Source organism: Schistocerca americana, chromosome 4 (assembly GCF_021461395.2).
Source record: "Schistocerca americana isolate TAMUIC-IGC-003095 chromosome 4, iqSchAmer2.1, whole genome shotgun sequence".
NCBI lineage: Eukaryota > Metazoa > Arthropoda > Insecta > Orthoptera > Acrididae > Schistocerca > Schistocerca americana.
Genome location: NC_060122.1, coordinates 215,060,077 through 215,082,499, shown reverse-complemented (window position 1 = coordinate 215,082,499; position 22,423 = coordinate 215,060,077). Strand labels below are relative to the sequence as shown.

General features: G+C 44.6%; 1 protein-coding gene across 1 annotated transcript in view; it reads left to right on the top strand.

Annotated features, from left to right (window-relative positions):
• LOC124612850 (glutamate receptor 1-like) overlaps positions 1 to 22,423 on the top strand; it is a 502,148-nt gene that overhangs the window by 433,669 nt on the left and 46,056 nt on the right. The window contains exons 12-14 of the mRNA XM_047141279.1: positions 4,658 to 4,752; positions 20,493 to 20,817; positions 20,899 to 20,977. Coding sequence (XP_046997235.1) covers positions 4,658 to 4,752; positions 20,493 to 20,817; positions 20,899 to 20,977 — 499 coding nt within the window. The remainder of the gene's footprint in view (positions 1 to 4,657; positions 4,753 to 20,492; positions 20,818 to 20,898; positions 20,978 to 22,423) is intronic.

Below are 22,423 nucleotides of genomic sequence, written 5' to 3'. Positions count from 1 at the left end.
AACTTAAACACTCACTGTTTCTCACGGGAAGACCCCCAACAGCCAACCATGAAAACCAACGGCACAATGCGAACAGTCTGGCTTCGGTAATTAAATCACCACTCAACCTTGATGTCCTGGGTCGGTGAGCCACGAACCCTGTAGCAATGGGAACAGCTCCCACACACTCCGACACTGCACAGAGACCGCCAGCGGGCCCGGCCGATTGCGCCGTGCGGTGACTTCCTGGCTGATCCACACCAACCGACCGACTGCCCAGAGCCAATACGCCGACAACATTTAAAATAACTTGTCAGAATCACACAAACTACACAAAATTCACGAACACTTGCACGAAGAACTAGACAATACTAACGGCAGTGACTGTACAATAACAGGTACGAATCACGTGTCGGCACACACAGCCTACCAATAAGCGATCGCCAGCCAATACACGTCGTCCAGCAAGACGACCAACCGACGACCAACCAAAGTAGTCCCCGCTCCAGTCATGTGTGTCGGCAACCGTTGGGCGAGTCATGGCGGTTCGGACCTCACTGCTGCTACGCCCCGACTGAACGTGTGCCGCATGCCAGCTCAAACACTGCCAGATCCGAACTAACTGCTGGCACATTCCAACCCACTGGCAGATCCGAACTAACTCCGAACACACGACAACCTGGAAATAACAGCAGTTAGCAGAGATAATACGACAGGGCTTATATCCATAACCGCCGCTGCTGTCGCTCACGGGCAGGCAAGGCGGCAACTCGGTGACACCAGTAATTGAAATTAACATAACGGGGTGGTAGTACAGTAAAAACAGGATGTCAAATGAGATAAGGGGCGATCCCAAGCCACACATGGCTCATGTAGGAAATTAACACCTTTTTCTTTGATCACTGCTTTTACCATATATAAAAAGTAATAACCCGAAACCAAATGAGCTCCTCGTCATCAGGTAACCTCCGAAAAGTTTCGCTTATAATGCAAACGTCTTTCTCAGTACAAAAGGCTGCATTTTCTATACATCTTTTACACTACTTGATATGTTTACACATGTATTTCTATATTTACACTTCTAGAGCAACTTTCAGTATGTGATGGAGGATACTTCTTAACTCGTGATTCACACTTTTCCTGTTCAAGTCACGGATACTTCCAGGAAAGACTACTGTTGGTAAATTTCTGTATCATTTCGAATATGTTTCATTTCCCTTTCTTGACCTTTTCACCAGATATATATTGTAGGAAGGAATATGTTCGTTGACAACATAGGATGGACCCTCGGAATTTAAGTTGAAAGAACCTTGGAGTTGTTCATCCAACTCCCGTTACAGAGGGCATAAGAAACTGGAACGGATTTCAATTAATGATGTTCGAGCTATCACCGTCACAAATAACGATTATGCTTAAGATGTATGTATTCAGGTCACTCGCAGTATCCGATTTTGAAAGTTCAATGAAGTCGTCAATCTAAGAGCAGGTGCCACGTTAAATAGATATTACATACATTCAACATATATTCAATTTCTCGCTTCAGTTATTCTGACTGCAAGCACACCTGTTGAGGGGTCACAAATCTGTACGCTTAGGCACCCCGTATTCATACCGTAAGCGAGCAGAAGCGAGTACATAGGCTTTTAGTCACATACTTTATACGTAGTGCAATTTATTCATCAGTGAAGTGTGCTCGACAGCCACAGAAGTGCAGACTAGTGTTACACTCTGCAGTTTTTAACTTTTCATTTCGTCATTCACGAAAAGTCGACGAATATCATTCTCCATATGAAATGGCGGGTGTCTACTATTGGTTGACACGTGCCTAGCGAAGCATGTGTCGAGAACTCCCGGCCACATGCTGCCGGCTGTACTGCAACACCTGAAACAGGTCTTGCGTCGGAATGGCTCCAGTGATACACAAATTAAAAGGCAATGCGAACAACGTGTTCCACTGAAAGAAGACGACAAAGGAACAAACGAGCGGCTTCTCTACCGTACGGGGCACCACCAACAGCCAAGATCACTAGGATTCTGATCAAACATCATGTTACGACTACGTGCGTTGGACAAAAACGCGGAAACACATCACCGTTCCTAATACGGCGTAGGAGAACAATTGACATTTAAAACGTATACCATTCTTCCTGAAAAACAGTAGCAATTGCATGTGATGATGATGAAGGTGGATGGCGATCGCGCACCTTCTCTCCAAAGTAGGCCATACAGGCGCAATAATATTGATATTTGGTGAGTGTGGCGGGCAGAGGAGATGCGGCAATTCGTCCTCGTGCTCACAAAACCAGTCCTGGACGGTGCGAGTTGTGTGAGCAGCGGCTCTGTCGTCTGGGAACACAGATCAGCCTTGCGGAACGAACACTGCACCAAGGGACGGACCTGAACACTTAAAATAGTCACATAATCCTTAGCCCCAACGAGACCTTGTACAGTACCCATGGAGCCCACTGAACACTACGAAGCCGGCCGAAGTGGCCGTGCGGTTAAAGGCGCTGCAGTCTGGAACCGCAAGACCGCTACGGTCGCAGGTTCGAATCCTGCCTCGGCCATGGATGTTTGTGATGTCCTTAGGTTAGTTAGGTTTAACTAGTTCTAAGTTCTAGGGGACTAATGACCTCAGCAGTTGAGTCCCATAGTGCTCAGAGCCATTTGAACCATTTTGAACACTACGATATGGGAGCCCAATTCATTACCGTACCCCCACCATGTTTCACTCTTGGCATGTAAACCTGTTCAGAAGTTGGAAATAGTGTGCAACAAGACTCATCTGACCAAATGACCTTCAATTGTTCCATAGTCCTGGTTTCAAGGCTCCGGTTGCGAGAAGTTGCATCACTGATGAGTGGTTTCCTGCTTGTGGAGCTCCCTCCGCGTTGTTTTGGTGCTGACAGAGTACGTGACAGTGACATTCAGTTCCACAGTGATAGGGCGGGTACAAGGCTGCGTCCAGGTAGCGATACGCGGAACACTCCAGATACGCATTAGGCTGACAGAGAAATCTTCAGTCGAGGAGGAATGCAATATGCTCGATTTTGTACGATCAGGGTGCTGTGCGGGGCAGCATAATAATGAAAGTCATCTAAGTTCGAACAATACCCCATAACAGTGACCGTGGCCACCAAGTGGGCTCTGGTTGACGGGAGCTACGGGCCGAAATAGGCTGCGAGCTGTCGCAGCCGAGACAGATTACGCTCAGACTCGCCCTATGGCGGTGGAAGAGAGCTGACCGCTGTTAGGCGTCACTTGTTTGAAAACGACCCATTTTCTGTTTCGACACTTCACCAGAAAGTGATAGGAGTGAGACAGATAGATATATGATGGCCTGTGTACGCATCTGGTTTTACTTTTTTTTGGTAGTTGAGTTTCCTAGGAGAGATGGAAGGCTGCGGGTAAAACCTCGCGAAGATAAACGTTTAACATCTTAAAAAATGTTTCGAATACATAAAACAGATCAAAAAACTATTTTAAAAATATACACTTTTGTGGAAACTTTAATTATTCGAAGAAAAAAGGATCACTATACATGGAAGCGTGCTGCTTTGTTATAATAGTATTGTTGTAGTAATCATCATTCTTTTGGAATCCTTTGGCACTATGGGCAACAACTAAGTTGGTGAGGGAGAGGAGGGAAAAAAGGGGCAATGGATGAATGGCTTGAGGTGGAGCGTTGTTGATTAGCGCTTGAAGTCCGGCCTTGCGGCCGAGCGGTTCTAGGCACTTCAGTCTGGAACCGCGCGACCGCTACGGTCGCAGGTTCGAATCCTGCCTCGGGCATGGATGTGTGTGATGTCCTTAGGTTAGTTAGGTTTAAGTGGTTCTAAGTTTTAGGGGACTGATGACCTCAGATGTTAAGTCCCATAGTGCTCAGAGTCATTTGATTAGCGCTTGAAGAAGGGTATATCTGTGGAGGAATTTCATTGCTCGGTAGTGGGGATTGGTACGGGTTCCGGCGGGAAAGGATGGATAGGGCGTTGAGTATGGATACAGTCACCCCTAACACAGCAGCTTACCGAGAATGATGAAGAGTAGGTGGGATATTTGGTGCTGGCGCTGGGTTTTCGGATTAATATAGGATTAGAAGGTGTCCCGAAGAAAATGTGGAATAGAGCGGGAGTTGGGGGAAGGTATACGGATACTGTAGGTGCAGTACGGTGCTTGTTCGTCTAGGATTTCAAGGGATTTGTATTACCTGGAAGAACTGGAGATCCAGGGAACACAGGCATATGCTAGGATGGGGTCGCTGAGTGTTCTTTAGGTGAGGGTAATAGTAGAGAACATAGACGAGAGAAAGTAGCTTTACTCAGTTATGATGAATGGTAAGAGGGCGTGTATGCTATGTTACTTTTCTGTCAGCGGTTAGTCGTTACTTTGTTAGTGAGAGGAATAGGTTGGCTGTGGATATAGTGGTGGAAACCTGGACGACGGAAACGCCTAGTGATGCTGCCAGAGATAGTGGCTTCCCTGTTCCTTTGATATGCTTGAATTTGACAAATATTACAACACTCGGTGGGAAGATTAAAATGGCGTTAGGTGTTGAAAAGTTGTAAAGTACGAGTTGCCTGTAAACCTGAGAACCTCATGTTGGTTCAAAGAGATCATTGGCATGTATAAACTGTTTACGTTGTGCAGAGAGCCTCTTACAGGTGGTGTCCTGTTGCAGACGAGCTGAGGATAGTGAAGGACGGCCAATACGGAGCGGAGAACCCGGATGTGGAGGGAGGCTGGGATGGAATGGTGGGGGAGCTCGTCCGCAAGGTAAGCAGCCGGCTCGGCATGCTGCTGCATGGACTGAATGAAAATATACTCAGACCATATTCTATGACACGTAAGTTGCACACTTCATAAAGATTGTGAACTATTATTTTACCATCCATTAATCAAAGCGTTGTTAGACATTTTAAATTTTTCTTCCTCTTCTTGCATCCCTTTAGTCTTGTAAATTGTTAAAATTCATGGTTAAATCTGCAGCTGTCATTTATTTTGCGCAATTCGCCACTGGTTTCGGTCAATGACCATTATGAAGCTTTGCCTAAAACGAATAAATTGCGATTAGAGATTACATAGTTAACAGGGAGATATGACGTTAAATACTATTTCACCTACTGCCGTAAACGGAATAAAAGTTAAACCATAATTTGAACAATAGTAATCTGCTCCTTTAAGTCCACCATAGGACGTAAAAATGTATACCAATAATAACTGTGTACGATAATCTTAGTCAAGAACCAGGTCCACATCGAGAGCTAGTAACACACCGACGAATGTAACTAGGCCAAAAAGTCAACGATACAGTCAAAGACATCACCATATCAGAGATAAAACTATAGTATGTAATAGCTTTCAGTATTAATTTACTAAGAGGTACATTATGATCTTTGGTTACAAGTAAACACTGAACATTAGTGAGCGAGATCGTGAAATTCCATATACACAAATGTAATACACAAAGAAATGCCACACTGGCAACGATTGTAATCTAAAATACAACGTAGCTGTTGCAAATAAATCTACTTAAATCATATTAAACCATTTAACGACATCAGTACACCAGATAAGCCCACAATTTCGAAATTTTGTATACTACAAAACATCTCAGTTGCCGAAAAATAAGTTAGCTAATACAAATTACTGGGATAGGATGTTGTAATGTTAACAGATAAAATGAAAACTTGATATACTAGCAAGTAAACATCAGCTTACAAAATGATGCATCGTAAAGTTTCATACGCAGTGTGAGTATAAAGAAAGCCAACCTCAACAACTTTAGTCTTGTAAATGAGCTACTTGTACTAAAGAATGCATCTTGAGACATCTATTACAAGCTCAGCAACAATAACAGACCACCTTCTCATCGTTTCCGAATAACTGCCACGTAAAACATTATTTATGTAAGTCTGCCGGTCATTGTTTGACTATATTTAGTAATTGAAATAATGCATTGCAAACCACCAGCTGCAACTACATCATTTTATCCCTCTAATGCTTCAGTTCACAAAATTATCGTCACTGGAGAGAAAGCTGGACATTAGTGATTGAAACACACACACACACACACACACACACACACACACACACACACAAACTCACACTCACACTCACACTCACACACACACACACACACACACAACTCATAGGGAGGTCCATTGATAGTGACCGAGCCAAATATCTCACGGAACAATCGAAAAACGAAAAAACTACAAAGAACGAAACTTGTCTAGCTTGAAGGGGGAAACGAGATGGCGGTATGGTTGGCCCGCTATACGGCGCTGCCATAGGTCAAACGGATATCAACTGCGTTTTTTTTAAATAGGAACCCTCACTTTTTATTACATATTCGTGACGTACGTCAAGAAATATGAGTGTTTTAGTTGAACCACTTTCTTCGCTTTGTGATATATATATATATATATATATATATATATATATATATATATATACAACAGTAACTCACTACATATTTCCCACGGTCTTGGTTCATGTAACATTTGCTAATCATTACAGCAAAGTCGGTACAAGCTTGTGATCATGATTTTCTAACATAAGTTGCCGTATTGTTTAGCAAATACTGCGTGAGCCAAATTAGAGGTAAGTTCATAGTGAGGTGTGGCCTGGGCTCCCAGTTGGTGCACATCGACAGCGCAGAAAGATAAGTATATAGCTTCTTTTCTGTGTTTACTTCGTAGATTCTTACATACATTGCGTGTGAGTTTCGACTAGGAGGTGTAAATTCGTGTAAATTCAGGCAGATTGTAGCGCAGTCGTTAGGCATTTGTACAGGTTAGTTCATACATTCTTTGCGTGTTTCCCTTGTGTTATCTAGGCACGGGCTCATGTTTCTGTAACTGTTGTTCAACATCGACTAGAATGGACAGGAACTGTGATTGCTGTGTTCGGATAAGGGCTGAGTTGGCATCCCTTTGCTCACAGCTGCAGGCGGCGCTGACTTCGGTCGAGCAGCTTGAGGCTGTTGCCAATGGGTACCACTGTGGGGAGCCGGACTTGGGTATCACGGGGATGTCAACCTCGTCCAGTCTGTCCCCAGATTGGTCTGCCGCTGTGGTTGCTCCGATTGCTGCCTGCAGTGGGGCTGAGCCCTCGCCTGTGCTTGATTGGGAGGTTGTTCCAAGGCGTGGCAGGCAGCGAAAGACGTTCCCGGAGGCTGATCAGAAAGCCTCCCCGGTGCGTTGCACAAGAAGGTTTCAGGCACTGTCTCTGGCTGAGCCAGATGCAGCTGCCTGCCCTGTTTCAGAGAATGATTCTCAGCCTTCAACGTCCGGGCAATCACAGAGGGTGGGCTTATTGGTAGTGGGGATCTCCAATGATAAACGCGTAATGGGGCCCCTTAGGGATATGGCGGCTAAGGAGGGGAAGAAATCCAGTGTGCACTCCGTGTGCATTCTGGGTGGAGTCATTCCTGATGTGGAAAGGGTCCTTCTGGATGCCATGAAGAGCACAGGGTGCAGCCAGCTGCAGGTGGTGGCACATGTCGGCACTAATGACGTGTGTCACTTTGGATCTGAGGAAATTCTCTCTGGATTCCAGCAGCTATCTGATTTGGTGAAGGCTGCCGGTCTTGCTTACAAGATGAAGGCAGAGCCCAAAATCTACATCATCGTTGACAGAACCGACTGCGGACCTTTGGTGCAGAGCCAGGTGGAGGGTCTGAATCAGAGGCTCAGACGGTTTTGCGACCCTGTTGGCTGCAGATTCCTTGACCTGCGCCATAGGGTGGTGGGGTTTCATCTACCGCTGAATAGGTCAGGAGTTCACTACACTCAGCTGGCGGCTACACGGGTAGCGGAGGCTGTGTGGCGTGGACTGGGCGGTTTTTTAGGTTAGAAGGCCTCGGGAAAGTACAGGGTGGGCTGCAATCTCAAAGGGTGCATGGCAAATACAGGACCTGCTTGGATCAAGGAACAGTCGGAATTGTAGTTGTAAATTGTTGTAGTTGTGCTCGGAAAGTCCCTGAGCTTCAAGCGCTAATAGAAAGCACAGAAGCTGAAATCATTATAGGTACAGAAAGCTGGCTAAAGCCTGAAATAAGTTCTGCAGAAATTTTTACAAAGTTTCAGACGGTGTTCAGGAAAGATAGATAAGGCAGAATTGGTGGTGGAGTGTTTGTGTCTGTCAACAGTGGTTTATCTGGTGGTGAAGTCGAAGTAGATACTCCGTGCGTATTGGTATGGGTGGAGGTCATACTTAACAGCCGAACTAAGTTAATAATTGGCTCCTTCTACCGACCCCCAGATCCCGATGATATAGTTGCTGAACAGTTCAGAGAAAATTTGAGTCTCGTAACAAATAAATACCCCACTCATACGGTTATAGTTGGTGGGGACTTCAAACCTCCCTCGATATGTTGGCAAATTCATAGAGATAGTAGGAACAGCAATTGAGAGATTCATACCTCATAAATTGGTAAGAGATGGAACTGATCCCCCATGGTACACAAAACAGGTCCGAACGCTGTTGCAGGGGCAACGGAAAAAGCATGCGAAGTTCAGAAGAACGCGAAATCCCGAAGATTGGCTAAAATTTGGCACGGACTTCAATGCGAGACGCCTTTAATAAGTTCTACAACGAAACATTGTCTCAAAATTTGGTAGAAAATCCGAAGAAATTCTGGTTGTATGTAAAGTACACAAGCGGCAAGACGCAGTCAATACCTTCGCTGCGCAGTGCCGAAGGTACTGTTACCGACGACTGTGCCGCTAAAGCGGAGTTATTGAACGCAGTTTTCCGAAATTCCTTCACCAGGGAAGACGAATGAAATATTTCAGAATCTGAAACACGAACAGCTGCTAGCATGGGTTTCTTAGAAGTAGATACCTTAGGCGTTGCGAAGCATCTCAAATCGCTTGATACCGGCAAGTCTCCAGGTCTAGATTGTATACCGATTAGGTTCCTTTCAGATTACGCTGATACAATAGCTCCCTACTTCGCAATCATATACAACAGCTCGCTCACCAATAGATCTGTATCTACAGATTGGAGAATTACGCAGGTCGCACCAGTGTTTAAGAAGGGTAGTAGGAGTAACCCATCGAACTAGAGACCTATATCATTGACGTCGGTTTGCAGTAGGGTTAGGTGTGGCAGGTGGCAGTTGACGCTAAATGACGAAAAGCGTGAGGTGATCCACATGAGTTCCAAAAGAAATCCGTTGGAATTCGATTACTCGATAAACAGTACAATTTTCAAGGCTGTCAATTCAACTAAGTGCCTGGGTGTTAAAATTACGGACAACTTCAGTTGGAAAGACCACATAGATAATGTTGTGGGGAAGGCGAGCCAAAGGTTGCGTTTCATTGGCAGGACACTTAGAAGATGCAACAAGTCCACTAAAGAGACCGCTTACACTACACTCGTTCGTCCTCTGTTAGAATATTGCTGCGCGGTGTGGGATCCTTACCAGGTGGGATTGACGGAGGACATCGAAAGGGTGCAAAAAAGGGCAGCTCGTTTTGTATTATCACGTAATAGGGGAGAGAGTGTGGCAGATATGATACGCGAGTTGGGATGGAAGTCATTAAAGCAAAGACGTTTTTCGTCGAGGCGAGATCTGTTTACGAAATGTCAGTCACCAACTTTCTCTTCCGAATGCGAAAATACTTTGTTGAGCCCAGCCTACGTAGGTAGGAATGATCATCAAAATGAAATAAGAGAAATCAGAGCTCGAACGTAAATGCTTAGGTGTTCGTTTTTCCCGCGCGCTGTTCGGGAGTGGAATGGTAGGGAGATAGTATGATTGTGGTTCGATAAACCCTCTGCCAAGCACTTAAATGTGAATTGCAGAGTAATCATGTAGATGTAGATGTAGATGTAGATGAGGTGAATGTGTAAATCATGAATGTCCAGCTTTCCTTCCAGTGATGATATTTTATGAACGGAAATCGCTACAGTGGTCTGCAGTGCACTATTTCAAGTAATTTGAAATGTGTAGATCGTTTCTTCGAGAAAATATAATGTATTTAGTACCTTGATGTTCTGGATTCCAACTGACCTACAGTCTATTAACAGAAAACCAGCCCGCCTGCACAACCGTTCGTGTTCAAATGGTTCAAATGGCTCTGAGCACTATGGGACTTAACTTTTGTGGTCATCAGTGCCCTAGAACTTAGAACTACTTAAACCTAACTAACCTAAAGACATCACACACATCCATGCCCGAGGCAAGATTCGAACCTGCGACCGTAGCAGTCGCGCGGTTCCGGACTGAGCGCCTAGAAGCGCTCGGCCACCGCGGCCGGCAACTGTTCGTGTTAAGCGCGCTTCCGGAACGGGGAGCAGCTCAGACTCCGGATTGAAAATGCCCGGAGGACTGACGACAAGTATCGTATGCTGCCTACACTGATGCGGGTTTTAGGCGATTTTCCACACCCCACGAGGTAAATACCCAGCTGAAACCGAAGTCCCGCCTCAGTTAAAGGTTCGCTTGGGTAACACTACATACAGACTGTGCTGTTCAGATTTCCGTCCCAGGGCTAGTGGGGTGGCGACAGGAAGATCATTTAGCCATCCGTTAAATTAATAATGCCACTTCCGTTAGTAACCAAGCCCATGCGGGACGGGCTCAACAAATTGAAGATGCTAATTAAAAATCTTTTTTACATTTTATGTTTCCTAGACTGTTGCTTGTGATGAAGAATAAGCTGAAGTGTAAGAGACTAGTTAGGAAGAATCAGCCCAGAATTAACTGGGATACAGAAGTACTAGGGAACGAAGAGATACACTTGAAATTCTGTGAGGCTACAGATAAAGCGATAAGCAGCAACTCTGTAGGTGGTTCAGCTGAAGAGGAATGGGCGTCTCCAAAAAAGGCAATCACAGATGTTGCAAAGAAAAACATAGGTACAAAGAAGGAAACTGTGACGAAACCATGAGTAACGGTAGCAGTACTTCAGCTGATCGACGAAAAAGGGAAGTACGAAGAGATTCAGGAAAATTCAGGAATACATGAATACAAGTCACTTAGAAGTGAATTAAATAGGAAGTGAAAGGAAGCTAAGGCGAAACGGATGCAGGAAAAATGCGAAAAATCGAAAAAGGTATTATGGTTGGAAGGACTGCCTCAGAACTTAGCGAATTCAAAACAACTTTTGGCGAAATTAAAAGCAAGGATAGTAACATTAAGACTACAACGGGAATTCCACTCTTAAATGCAGAGGAGGGAGAGGATAGGTGGAAATAGTACACTGAAGGCATCCATATAGGGAAGATACTTGTCTGGTGACGTGGTAGAACAAACAGGAGTCGACAGGGAAGATGTAGGGGGTCCAGTATTAGAATCAGAATTTAAAAGAGCGTAGGAAGACATTAGAATAATGCGGAAGGTATAGACAATATTCCATCAGACTTTCTAATATCATTGGGTAATGTGACAACAAAACGTCTATTCACGTTGGTGTTGAGAATGAATGAGTATGGCGTTATAATATCTGACTTTCGGAAAAAAATCATTTACACAATTCCGAAGACTGCAAGAGCCAACAAGTGCGAGAATTATCGCACAGTCAGCTTAACAGCTCAGATATCCAAGTTGCTGACAAGATACATGGTGATTATAATTAAAGTTAAGCTTTCAAAATGCTGTAGAAATAACACCACTGGTCAGAATGACGTCAAACTGCAACGGAATATTATCGGATAAAGGGGAAAACGTATGGCAGAAGGAAAAAATAGTGTGAAAATTGATCAATAGGTGGCGCCGTATGTGTCAGAATACGTAAATGAAAACACCTGTCATGCGCACGACCCATTGAAGCCGGTATAAACACGCCAGGTACACGGTTTTTCCTCCTTTTGGTCGGCGGCGTTCGGCATAACTGTCTCAATGCAGGGTCGCGCTCTGCTCTACACACGTCGCTCTTCAGAAGTTCCGGACACTGACGAGTTTGAAAAAAAGGCGTGAGTCGGGAGAAACTGATTCGGAAATTCGAAAAGACGAGTTCTTTTGGTGTACAACCCGGTAGAGGGAAGAATCGAACTGATTCGACGTCAGTGGAAGCAGTTGCCTCAGCAATGCAGGAGGAGACGAGTGGTGGTGAGCAAACGTGTAGTGCACGGAGAATTGGACATGCCCGCAGGTACGGTGCGTAAAATCCTGCGAAACATTTTTATTTGCTATCCATTTAGAATTACCCATGTGCACGAGTTGCTTCCTGTTGATCTGCCAGCGAGAGGGACTTTTGCTTTAGAATTTCTTGCTAGCATGGAAGTGGACAATGATTGGCCGTGGAAGATTTTGTGGACAGACGAAGCTCACTTCCGACTGACAGGATATGTTAGTACACAGAGTTGTCTAATATGGGCAACGGAAAATCCACACGCAAATCTTTTATCACAGGGCCATATTTTTTCGAAGAGACAGGTGCTTCCGGTCCTGTTACCTGTACCGTCACTGGTAAGCATTATGAGTGTCTTTTGCGCAACCAAGTCATTCCAGCTCTCTAACAGCGTGGATGTGGTGGTGGTGGTTGTTGGGATGTTTAAGGGGGACTAAACAGCTAAGGTCATCAGTCCCCCATTCCAAAAACAAGCGAGACAAAGTCGCAGAGCAGATAAAACCCCAAGGGGAAGGAGACTGCCCACCCCCCCCCCCCCCCCCCAGGTGCTAAAGAACACAAATTAGCCAACGAACACTACAGAAAAGAAGAGTACAGACGGACAGAAAGAAATAGAAGAAAAGAAGATGGCCGGAGACTGGTTGACTGACCACGACAACAAAAAAGGGAAAGAGTCAACCATCCGATGAGACACCAAAACAGCAACAAATATGGAGAGACGCGAGGACAAAAGACACAGAAATGGAAAAGTGCAGGACCCCCCTAAATGGATCCATAAAAAGGACTAGCACGGATAAAATGTAAAACATTGTCAGCCATGGAGGCATCGTCGCATAAAATCTGATCGCTGATCGGGAGCCGTGAGGCCGATCTCCAAAGCTGGGGTGTCGAGCGCCCCTTTGGCCAGCCTGTCAACACGTTCGTTCCCCGGGATGCCAACATGACCTGGCGTCCAAACCAAGACCACCGAACGTCCAGAACGGGCAATGGCGGATGTGTTGATGAGATCATTTTTAAGCAAGATGGAGCACCTCTGTACATTTCAAATCCAGTTAAGCAGATGCTGAAGCACTATTTCGGAAATGCTAGAATTGTGAGCCACCGTTTCCCTACAGCGTGGCCGTCCCGATCACCTAATCTCAATCCGTCTGACTTCTGACTGTGTTCAGTTTTCTGATTGCAAACTTAGATGCATTGAAGGCACGCATTGCGGAACACATTCTGAACGTGATCCCGGAAACACATCGATCAGTCGTGGAACATGCTTTTTCTCGATTTCAACATGTTGCAGAAAACGGTGGACAGCATATTGAACATGTTTTGGCCAGTCACACGGAAAATAATATTCCGATTTCATTCTGATTGATGCATTTTATGCAGTTTTTAGCCCCAGGAAAGTTAAAAACCGATGTGATTCATGCCTTTTTTTGCGGTTTTTGGCCTCAGGACAATTAAAAACCGATTTTTCCCATTCAATGTGATATGACCTTGCCATGGTGGATGGTCTTACGTAACTAACAGTATCACACCTACACACCTATGCACACTGAGTAGTACGGTTTGTTTAACGTCAAACGTACAACTTAGGCATTGTTGTATGATTCATTCGTCATTTGTAGTCGACCACTATTAAATTCTGAGGCTTACAGCACCATCTATTACTACATTTTGTAACCATTTCTTTTTTTCCTGCCATACGTTTTCCGCTTGTCCGACAATATTCCGTTGCAATTTTACATCATTCTGACCAGTGATGTTGTTTCTACAGTGGTTTGAAAGTTTAACGTTAATTATAACCACCCTGCACGTAAGAATGGAAAAGATAATTGAGTATGTGTTAGATGACGATCAGTTTGGTTTCAGGGAAGGTAAAGGCATTAGAGAGCCAGTTCTGGCACGACACGTTCATAGCATTTTTTATCTGGAAAAAGCATTCAGCAATTTAAATGGTGCATGGTGTTTGAAATTCTGAGAAAAATAGGGGTAAGCTCTGCGGAAATACGGATATTATATAATGTGTCCAAGAGTCAAGACTGGGAGGCATAGAACGAAAAGGTCAGGCTAAAAAGGGTGTAACGCATGGATGTAGTCTTTCGCCCCTACTCTTCAATACAGATATCGAAGAAGCACTTACGGAAACAAAAGCAAAGTTCAACAGCGGAATTCAAGTTGCAAGGATATCGATGATACGATTCGTTGATGACATGAAGAAGAATTACAGGATCTGCTGGATCGAATGAGTAATCTGTTGAGTACATAATATGGATTGAGAGTAAATTGAGAAAAGGGCAGAGTAATGAAAAGCAGCAGAATTGTGAACAGCGGAAAACTTAACATAAAGATTGGTAATCACGAAGTAGATGAGTTTAAGCAACTCATCTACCTAGGCAACAAAATAACCCACGACGCACGGAGCATTGCCAAAAAGGGCATTCCTGCCAAGAGACGTCTGCTAGTATGAAACGTAGGCCTTAATTTGAGAAAGAAATTTCTGAGAATGTGCGTCTGGAGCAAAGAATTATATGGCAGTGAAACGTGTACTGTGGGAAAATAGTAACAGAAAAGAATCGAAGCATTTTATATGTGGCGCAACAGAAGAATGTTGAAAAGTAGGTGGACTGATAAAGTCAGGAATGAAGAGGTTCTCTGGAGAATCGGGCAACAAAGGATATATAGAAAACACTGAGAATAAGAAGGGTCAGGATGGTAGCACATTTGTTACATCATGACGGAATTTCTTCCCTGGTATAGGGAGCTATAGAGGGTAAAAACTGTAGAGGAAGAAAGAAATTGGAACACATCCAGCAAATAATTGAGGACGTAGGTTGCAAGTGCTATTATGAGATGAAGACGTTGGCACAGGAGAGAAATTCGTGAAGGATTATATCGATCCAGACAGAAGACTGATGACTCAAAAATCTATTGCTATGGGTTTACAGTTATTCAGGTTTCCTTTGGCAAAAAGTATAGAGATTCAGAATAGAGTTAACTGCTTCATTAATTTCATGTCGCAATCTAACGTAAAAAAATCTTCAATCTTTACTGTGGAAATATTTCACCCTGCATTTCGGAAGCCTTTACGAGGATTTTATAAAGGGGTGCGAAGTCATAATAAGAAGAGACGGTGGAAAAATGACCTCATATAAGGGATGTTCAAACAGTAGATGGGCAATCGTTTGTCTATATAGTTGTGTTTTTACCCATTGAGGTTCCCCGTGGACCGTGGGAAATCTAATAAAAGAACTTCGTGTTAGACTGCCGTCAGAAGGGACACATTGGTGTAGAAGGAATATGGACACTTCAGACGATTAATGAATGTGCACCTGTTGTCAAGAAACAAATAACGTAGCTCAGTAGTCGAAGTGAGGATGCAAATCACAATAGTTTAAATCAATAATTAAGTGGAATATTGATCACAGCATAAGACACAAAATGTTCTGTAAGCTATGGTACTTTCTGTCATTTAACATCTTAAGAATAAAATTTTCTGCTCATTTCCTAGGTTGAGAAATGCCATTTCGCGTCGTACTACTAAACAGCTGGAGAGAGTCACATCCTTACAAATTCTAAGGAATAAGAAACTGATGTCTCTCTCTGGACAACAGTTTTTTCCGGCAATTTCAACTCCTCCTACATAGCATAACTGACGAGGGAACGTGGTCTGAAGCCGTAAAATACTTTAAGGGATGCAGTTGTCCAGAAGCTGTAATTAATCAATAATTTCATTTTAATCGTTATGGATTACAGAATTTAAAAAATGCTGCTTCAAATGTTACCTGTTGTATCGCTGAATCGCATGTCGATTATAAGCTAATGCATTCTGGTGATGTGACAATAATGACCGCATATACTACATCCCATAAAAGATTAAATATGTCATGCAAACAAATACAACGATGTTATGGGGAAGACGAATGAAAGACTGTGTTTATTGGCAGAATATTTAGAAGTTACAACAAAGCTACTAAACATATTGCTTGTCCTTCCTCTTCTCCGGTAGTATGTAGTATGGCATATTTACCAGGCTGGAATGAGGGAGGATATGGAAGAAATTCAAAGAAGGGCAGCTCGTTCTGTATTGTGCGAAATATGGGAGAGAGTGTACTAGTATAATATGGGTGGCAATGATTAAACCGAAGGCGTTTTTAATTAAACGAAATTTTTGTCACCAACTTTGTCATCAGAATATTTCGTTGACTCCCACCTACAAAGGAAGAAACAATCATCATAATTAAATAAGAGAAATCAGAGCTCGCCGGGAAAGATTGAGGTATTCATTTCTTCTACGTGCTTTTTAACTGTTAGAGCGTGGTTTGATAAGTCTGGTAAAAAAGCAAGATGAAATGTTTCATTAACACTTCACCTGAGTTCTCGATATATTGAGAAATATACACTTGGTCCATCCAGCAACCACCAGCTTTTTCATCCCATCAGAAAAATAGGTTTTGTCGGTCTCTGCAAAATACTCATTGAATGCATTTAATACTTCCTCATTTGACAAAAATTTCATCGCAGCAACCGGAATTTCAAATTAGGGAACGGGAAGAAGTCGCCTGGTTAACACAGTTGACGAAGTAGCAATTCAAAGCCAAATTCATACACTTTCGCCATTCTTATTCCTGGTGATTGGAATGGTGCGTTATCCTGGTGAAAGAGCACTTATTTTATGTGCCAACCTTAGTCCTTTTGCAACCAACGGAAGTTCCAGACGTTCCGTCAATCAAGCTTAAATCGGTCCAGTTACGGTTCTGCCTTTATCCAAGTATTCTACGAGGATTGTTCCTTGAGAGTGCGAAAGAACCGCGACTATCATCTTACCATCTCATGGAATGATCTTTACCTTTTTGGTGAAATTTCTCCAAGCTTTGCCCATTGCTTTTATTGCTGTTTTCACTCTGGTGTGTAATGATGGATTCATGCTTCATCAGCAGTCACACATCGGTGCAAAGCGTCTTGTGGATTGCGAATGGACACCGCTAGACTTTCTGTTGAAATGTGACGGATGCGCGTTAAGTAGACTGTGAGCAGTCATGGTACCCACATCGCGTACACCTTGTTCACAGTCAATTCACCGCGTAAGACATTATATACTCGCTCAGTAGAATGCCTACGGTCTCAGCAACTCCGAATTTTTATTCGGCGGTCTAGCATTATCATATCACGCACTATGACAATGGTTTCCTTTGTGATGACCTCAGGTGGACGGTCATGAGCCACTCCACGCAGCTCTGTTTTGATTTCTGCGGCAGTCCAACCCTTCAAATGAAAAGGTTTCTTAGATGCACGGAACTTCGTTTTTCCATTTTCATTCGTAGTCGACACATTGACCAATTCAAACGGCTGTCAGCAGTGAACTGTAAGCTGTACATTGTTGAAATTTTTTATACAATTCTTGGAATAATGAAGCTTACCAACCATGAAGGCGCAACAAAAATGTTCCACTCTTTCACGGAAATTCACCAGACTTATGAAGTCACCTTCTGAAATTGCAGAGTATTCACGTACATGTAGATGTAGCCGTAGTTGTAGGAGGGTTGGAACTTTAATAGTGACAAAATATATACGTGTTTCAAAGTTTTACTGACCTTCAAAGTAGGCACTAGCTTTGTGTATAACCTGTTGCCAGCGATGTGGAAGTCGTAGGATACACTTAGCACTCCCAGGTGTATTGACAGTTCGAGCGGCGCCGTCTATTGCCCGACGAATTTGTAGCAGTTCTGAAGCGAATGCCGTGAAATGTTTCCTTCAGTTTAGAAATCGAGCTGAACTCACGAGGACTTGTCAGATGAGTGCAGTAGGTAGTATAGCACTTACCAGGCACATCAGTCAAACAAATCAGTAACAGCTTGCACTGTACGTGCTTGAGTATTGTCCTGCAAAATGATGGTCAGGTCCTGCAGAAACTGTCATTATTTCTAAGCTGGTCGCAGGTTGTGTTCCAAAAGTAAACAGCATAGAGACAGAAGTGATGACACTTTCTGCAGGACCTGACCATCATTTTGCAGGACAATGCTGAAGCACGTACAGTGCAAGCTGTTACTGATTTGCTTAACTGATGGGGCTGCTAAGTGCTATATATCTACATCTACATTTACATACATACTCCGCAATCCACCATACGGTGCGTGGCAGAGGATATCTCGTACCACAACTAGCATCTTCTCTCCCTGTTCCACTCCCAAACAGAACGAGGGAAAAATGACTGCGTATATGCGTCTGCGCGAGCACTAATCCCTCTTATCTTATCTTTGTGGTCTTTCCGCGAAATATAAGTTGGCGGCAGTCAGCCTCAAATGCTGGTTCTCTAAATTTTCTCAGTGGCCATTCACGGAAAGAACACCTCCTTTCCTCTAGAGACTCCCACCCGAGTTCCTGAAGCATTTCCGTAAAACTCACATGATGATCAAACCTACAGGTAACAAACCTAGCAGCCCGCCTCTGAATTGCTTCTATGTCCTCCCTCAATCCGACCTGATAGGGATCCAAAACGCTCGAGCAGTACTCGAGAATATCCCGTATTGGTGTTTTATAAGCGGTCTCCTTTACAGATGAACCACATCTTCCCAAAATTCTACCAATGTACCGAAGACGACTATCCACCTTCCCCACAACTGCCAATACATGCTTGTCCCACTTAATATCGCTCTGCAATGTGACGCCCAAATATTTAATCGATGTGACTGTGCCAAGCGCTACACTGCTAATGGAGTATTCAAACATTACGGGATTCTTATTCCTATTGATCTTCATTAATTTACATTTATTTATATATAGAGTTAGCTGCCATTCTTTACACCAACCACAAATCCTGTCCAAGACATCTTGTATCCTCCTACAATCACTCAACGACGACACCTTCCCGTGCACCACAGCATCGTCAGCAAACAGCCGCACATTACTATCTACCCTACCCAAAAGATCATTGATGTAGATAGAAAACAACAGCGGACCTACCACACTTCCCTGGGGCACTCCCGATGATACCCTCACCTCCGATGAACACTCACCATCGAGGACAACCTACTGGGTTCTATTACTTAAGAAGTCTTCGAGTCACTCACATATTTGAGAACCAATCCCATATACTTGTACCTTAGTTAGGAGTCTGCAGTGGGGCACTGAGTCAAACGCTTTCCGGAAGTCGAGGAATATGGCATCCGTCTGATACCCTTCACCCATGGTTCGCAAGATATCATGTGACAAAAGGGCGAGCTGCGCTTCGCGGGAGCGATGCTTTCTAAAGCCGTGCTGATGCATGGACAGCAACTATTCTGTCTCAAGGAAATTCATTATATTTGAACTGAGAATATGTTTAAGAATCCTGCAACAAACCGATGTTAAGGATATTGGTCTGTAATTTTGAGGATCCGTCCTTCTACCCTTCTTGTATATAGGCGTCACCTGCGCTTTTTTTCCAGTCGCTCGGGACTTTACATTGGGCAAGAGATTCGCGATAAATGCAAGCTAATGCAGTAGTGTACTCTCTGTAAAACCGAACTGGAATCCCATCAGGACCTGGCGATTTATTTATTTTCAACCCATTCAGCTGCTTCACAACCCCAGGGATGTCTATCACTATGTCCTCCATACGGGAATCTGTACAAGACTCAAACGGCGCTATGTTTTTACGGTACTCCTGCGTGAAAGATTTCTCAAATGTTAAATTTAAAATTTCAGCTTTCGTTTTGCTGTCTTCCGTTGCCAGGCCAGACTGATCAGTGAGTGGCTGGATGGAAGCCTTCGACCCGCTTACCGATTTTACGTAAGACCAGAATTTCCACCGAGGGAGGTGGCGCAGTGGTTAGACACTGGACCAGCATTCGGGAGGACGACGGTTCAATCGCTCGTCCGGCCATCCTGATTTAGGTTTCCCGTGATTTCCCTAAATCTCTCCAGGCAAATGCCGGGATGGTTCCTTTCAAAGGGCACGGCCGACTTCCTTCCCCGTCCTTCCCTAATCCGATGAGACCGATGACCTCGCTGTCTGGTCTCCTTCCCCAAACAACCCAATCCCCAGAATTTCCTTGGGTTTTCAGCAAGATCTTTGGTGGTTGTAGGTGTATACCATCCACTGCACTCCCCTGACGTAAGCGCTAGTGAGTTCAACTCGCTTCAGAACTGCTACAATTTCGTCGGGCAACAGACCAAGCCGCTCGAACTGCCAACACAACTGGCACTGCGAAGGGTATCCTACGACTTCCACATCGCTGGAAACGGGTTATGCACAATGCTGGTGACTCTAATTTGAAGGTTATTAAAACTTTGAAACACGTATCTATTTTGTACGAGCTGTAAATAGATAGTTGTCACCATTCAAGTTCCAACCCTCGTAGTTGATATCGAAGTCTGCACGAATGTGATGCTACACAAGTAATTTTGTGTTATGATCGCAGTACGAGTCATGATAAAATCATTGCGGTGTGCCACCAGGAGGCGGACATCGCGATCGCGTCGATGACGATCACGTCGGAGCGGGAGCGCGTGATCGACTTCAGCAAGCCGTTCATGTCGCTGGGCATCAGCATCATGATCAAGAAGCCGGTGAAGCAGAAGCCGGGCGTGTTCAGCTTCCTGAACCCGCTCAGCAAGGAGATCTGGGTGTGCGTCATCTTCTCGTACGTGGGCGTCAGCATCGTGCTCTTCATCGTGTCGCGCTTCTCGCCCTACGAGTGGCGCCTGCTGCAGCCCGCCTTCCAGGAGCCCCCCGGGCTCGCATTCGTCAGCGGGCCCGGACCCTGCCCGGCCGACGGCGTCGTCGGCATCGGCGCCGTCGGGGTCGGCGGGGGCGGAGGTGCGGGCGGCGGGGGCGGCAAGGATCCCGCCGGCGGCGCGCTCACCAACGAGTTCAGCATCCTCAACAGCCTGTGGTTCGCCCTCGGGGCCTTCATGCAGCAGGGCAGCGACATAGCGCCCAGGTCAGCCTCATCCTTTAACTCCTAGTCACCTCAGACTGTGCATTTTCTGGTGTACGAGGTTTGTCCGGAAAATACGTATAAAAGTTGAATAATAACTTTATTTTACAATTATTCAGGTATTACAATATGGTCTCTGATGTGTCGACAGAAGTGCCGACACAGTGTTATTTTGAGGGGGCCGATAGGCACGCTATAAGCTCTCGCAGAATATCTACATCTACATCTACATCTACATTGATACTCCGCAAGCCACCCAACGGTGTGTGGCGGAGGGCACTTTACGTGCCACTGTCATTACCTCCCTTTCCTGTTCCAGTCGCGTATGGTTCGCGGGAAGAACGACTGTCTGAAAGCCTCCGTGCGCGCTCTAATCTCTCTAATTTTACATTCGTGATCTCCTCGGGAGGTATAAGTAGGGGGAAGCAATATATTCGATACCTCATCCAGAAACGCACCCTCTCGAAACCTGGCGAGCAAGCTACACCGCGATGCAGAGCGCCTCTCTTGCAGAGTCTGCCACTTGAGTTTATTAAACATCTCCGTAACGCTATCACGGTTACCAAATAACCCGGTGACGAAACGCGCCGCTCTTCTTTGGATCTTCTCTATCTCCTCCGTCAACCCGACCTGGTACGGATCCCACACTGATGAGCAATACTCAAGTATAGGTCGAACGAGTGTTTTGTAAGCCACCTCCTTTGTTGATGGACTACATTTTCTAAGCACTCTCCCAATGAATCTCAACCTGGTACCCGCCTTACCAACAATTAATTTTATATGATCATTCCACTTCAAATCGTTCCGTACGCACACTCCCAGATATTTTACAGAAGTAACTGCTACCAGTGTTTGTCCCGCTATCATATAATCATACAATAAAGGATCCTTCTTTCTATGTATTCGCAATACATTACATTTGTCTATGTTAAGGGTCAGTTGCCACTCCCTCCACCAAGTGCCTATCCGCTGCAGATCGTCCTGTATTTCGCTACAATTTTCTAATGCAGCAACTTCTCTGTATACTACAGCATCATCCGCGAAAAGCCGCATGGAACTTCCGACACTATCTACTAGGTCATTTATATATATTGTGAAAAGCAATGGTCCCATAACACTCCCCTGTGGCACGCCAGAGGTTACTTTAACGTCTGTAGACGTCTCTCCATTGATAACAACATGCTGTGTTCTGTTTGCTAAAAACTCTTCAATCCAGCCACACAGCTGGTCTGATATTCCGTAGGCTCTTACTTTGTTTATCAGGCGACAGTGCGGAACTGTATCGAACGCCTTCCGGAAGTCAAGAAAAATAGCATCTACCTGGGAGCCTGTATCTAATATTTTCTGGGTCTCATGAACAAATAAAGCGAGTTGGGTCTCACACGATCGCTGTTTCCGGAATCCATGTTGATTCCTACGTAGTAGATTCTGGGTTTCCAGAAATGACAT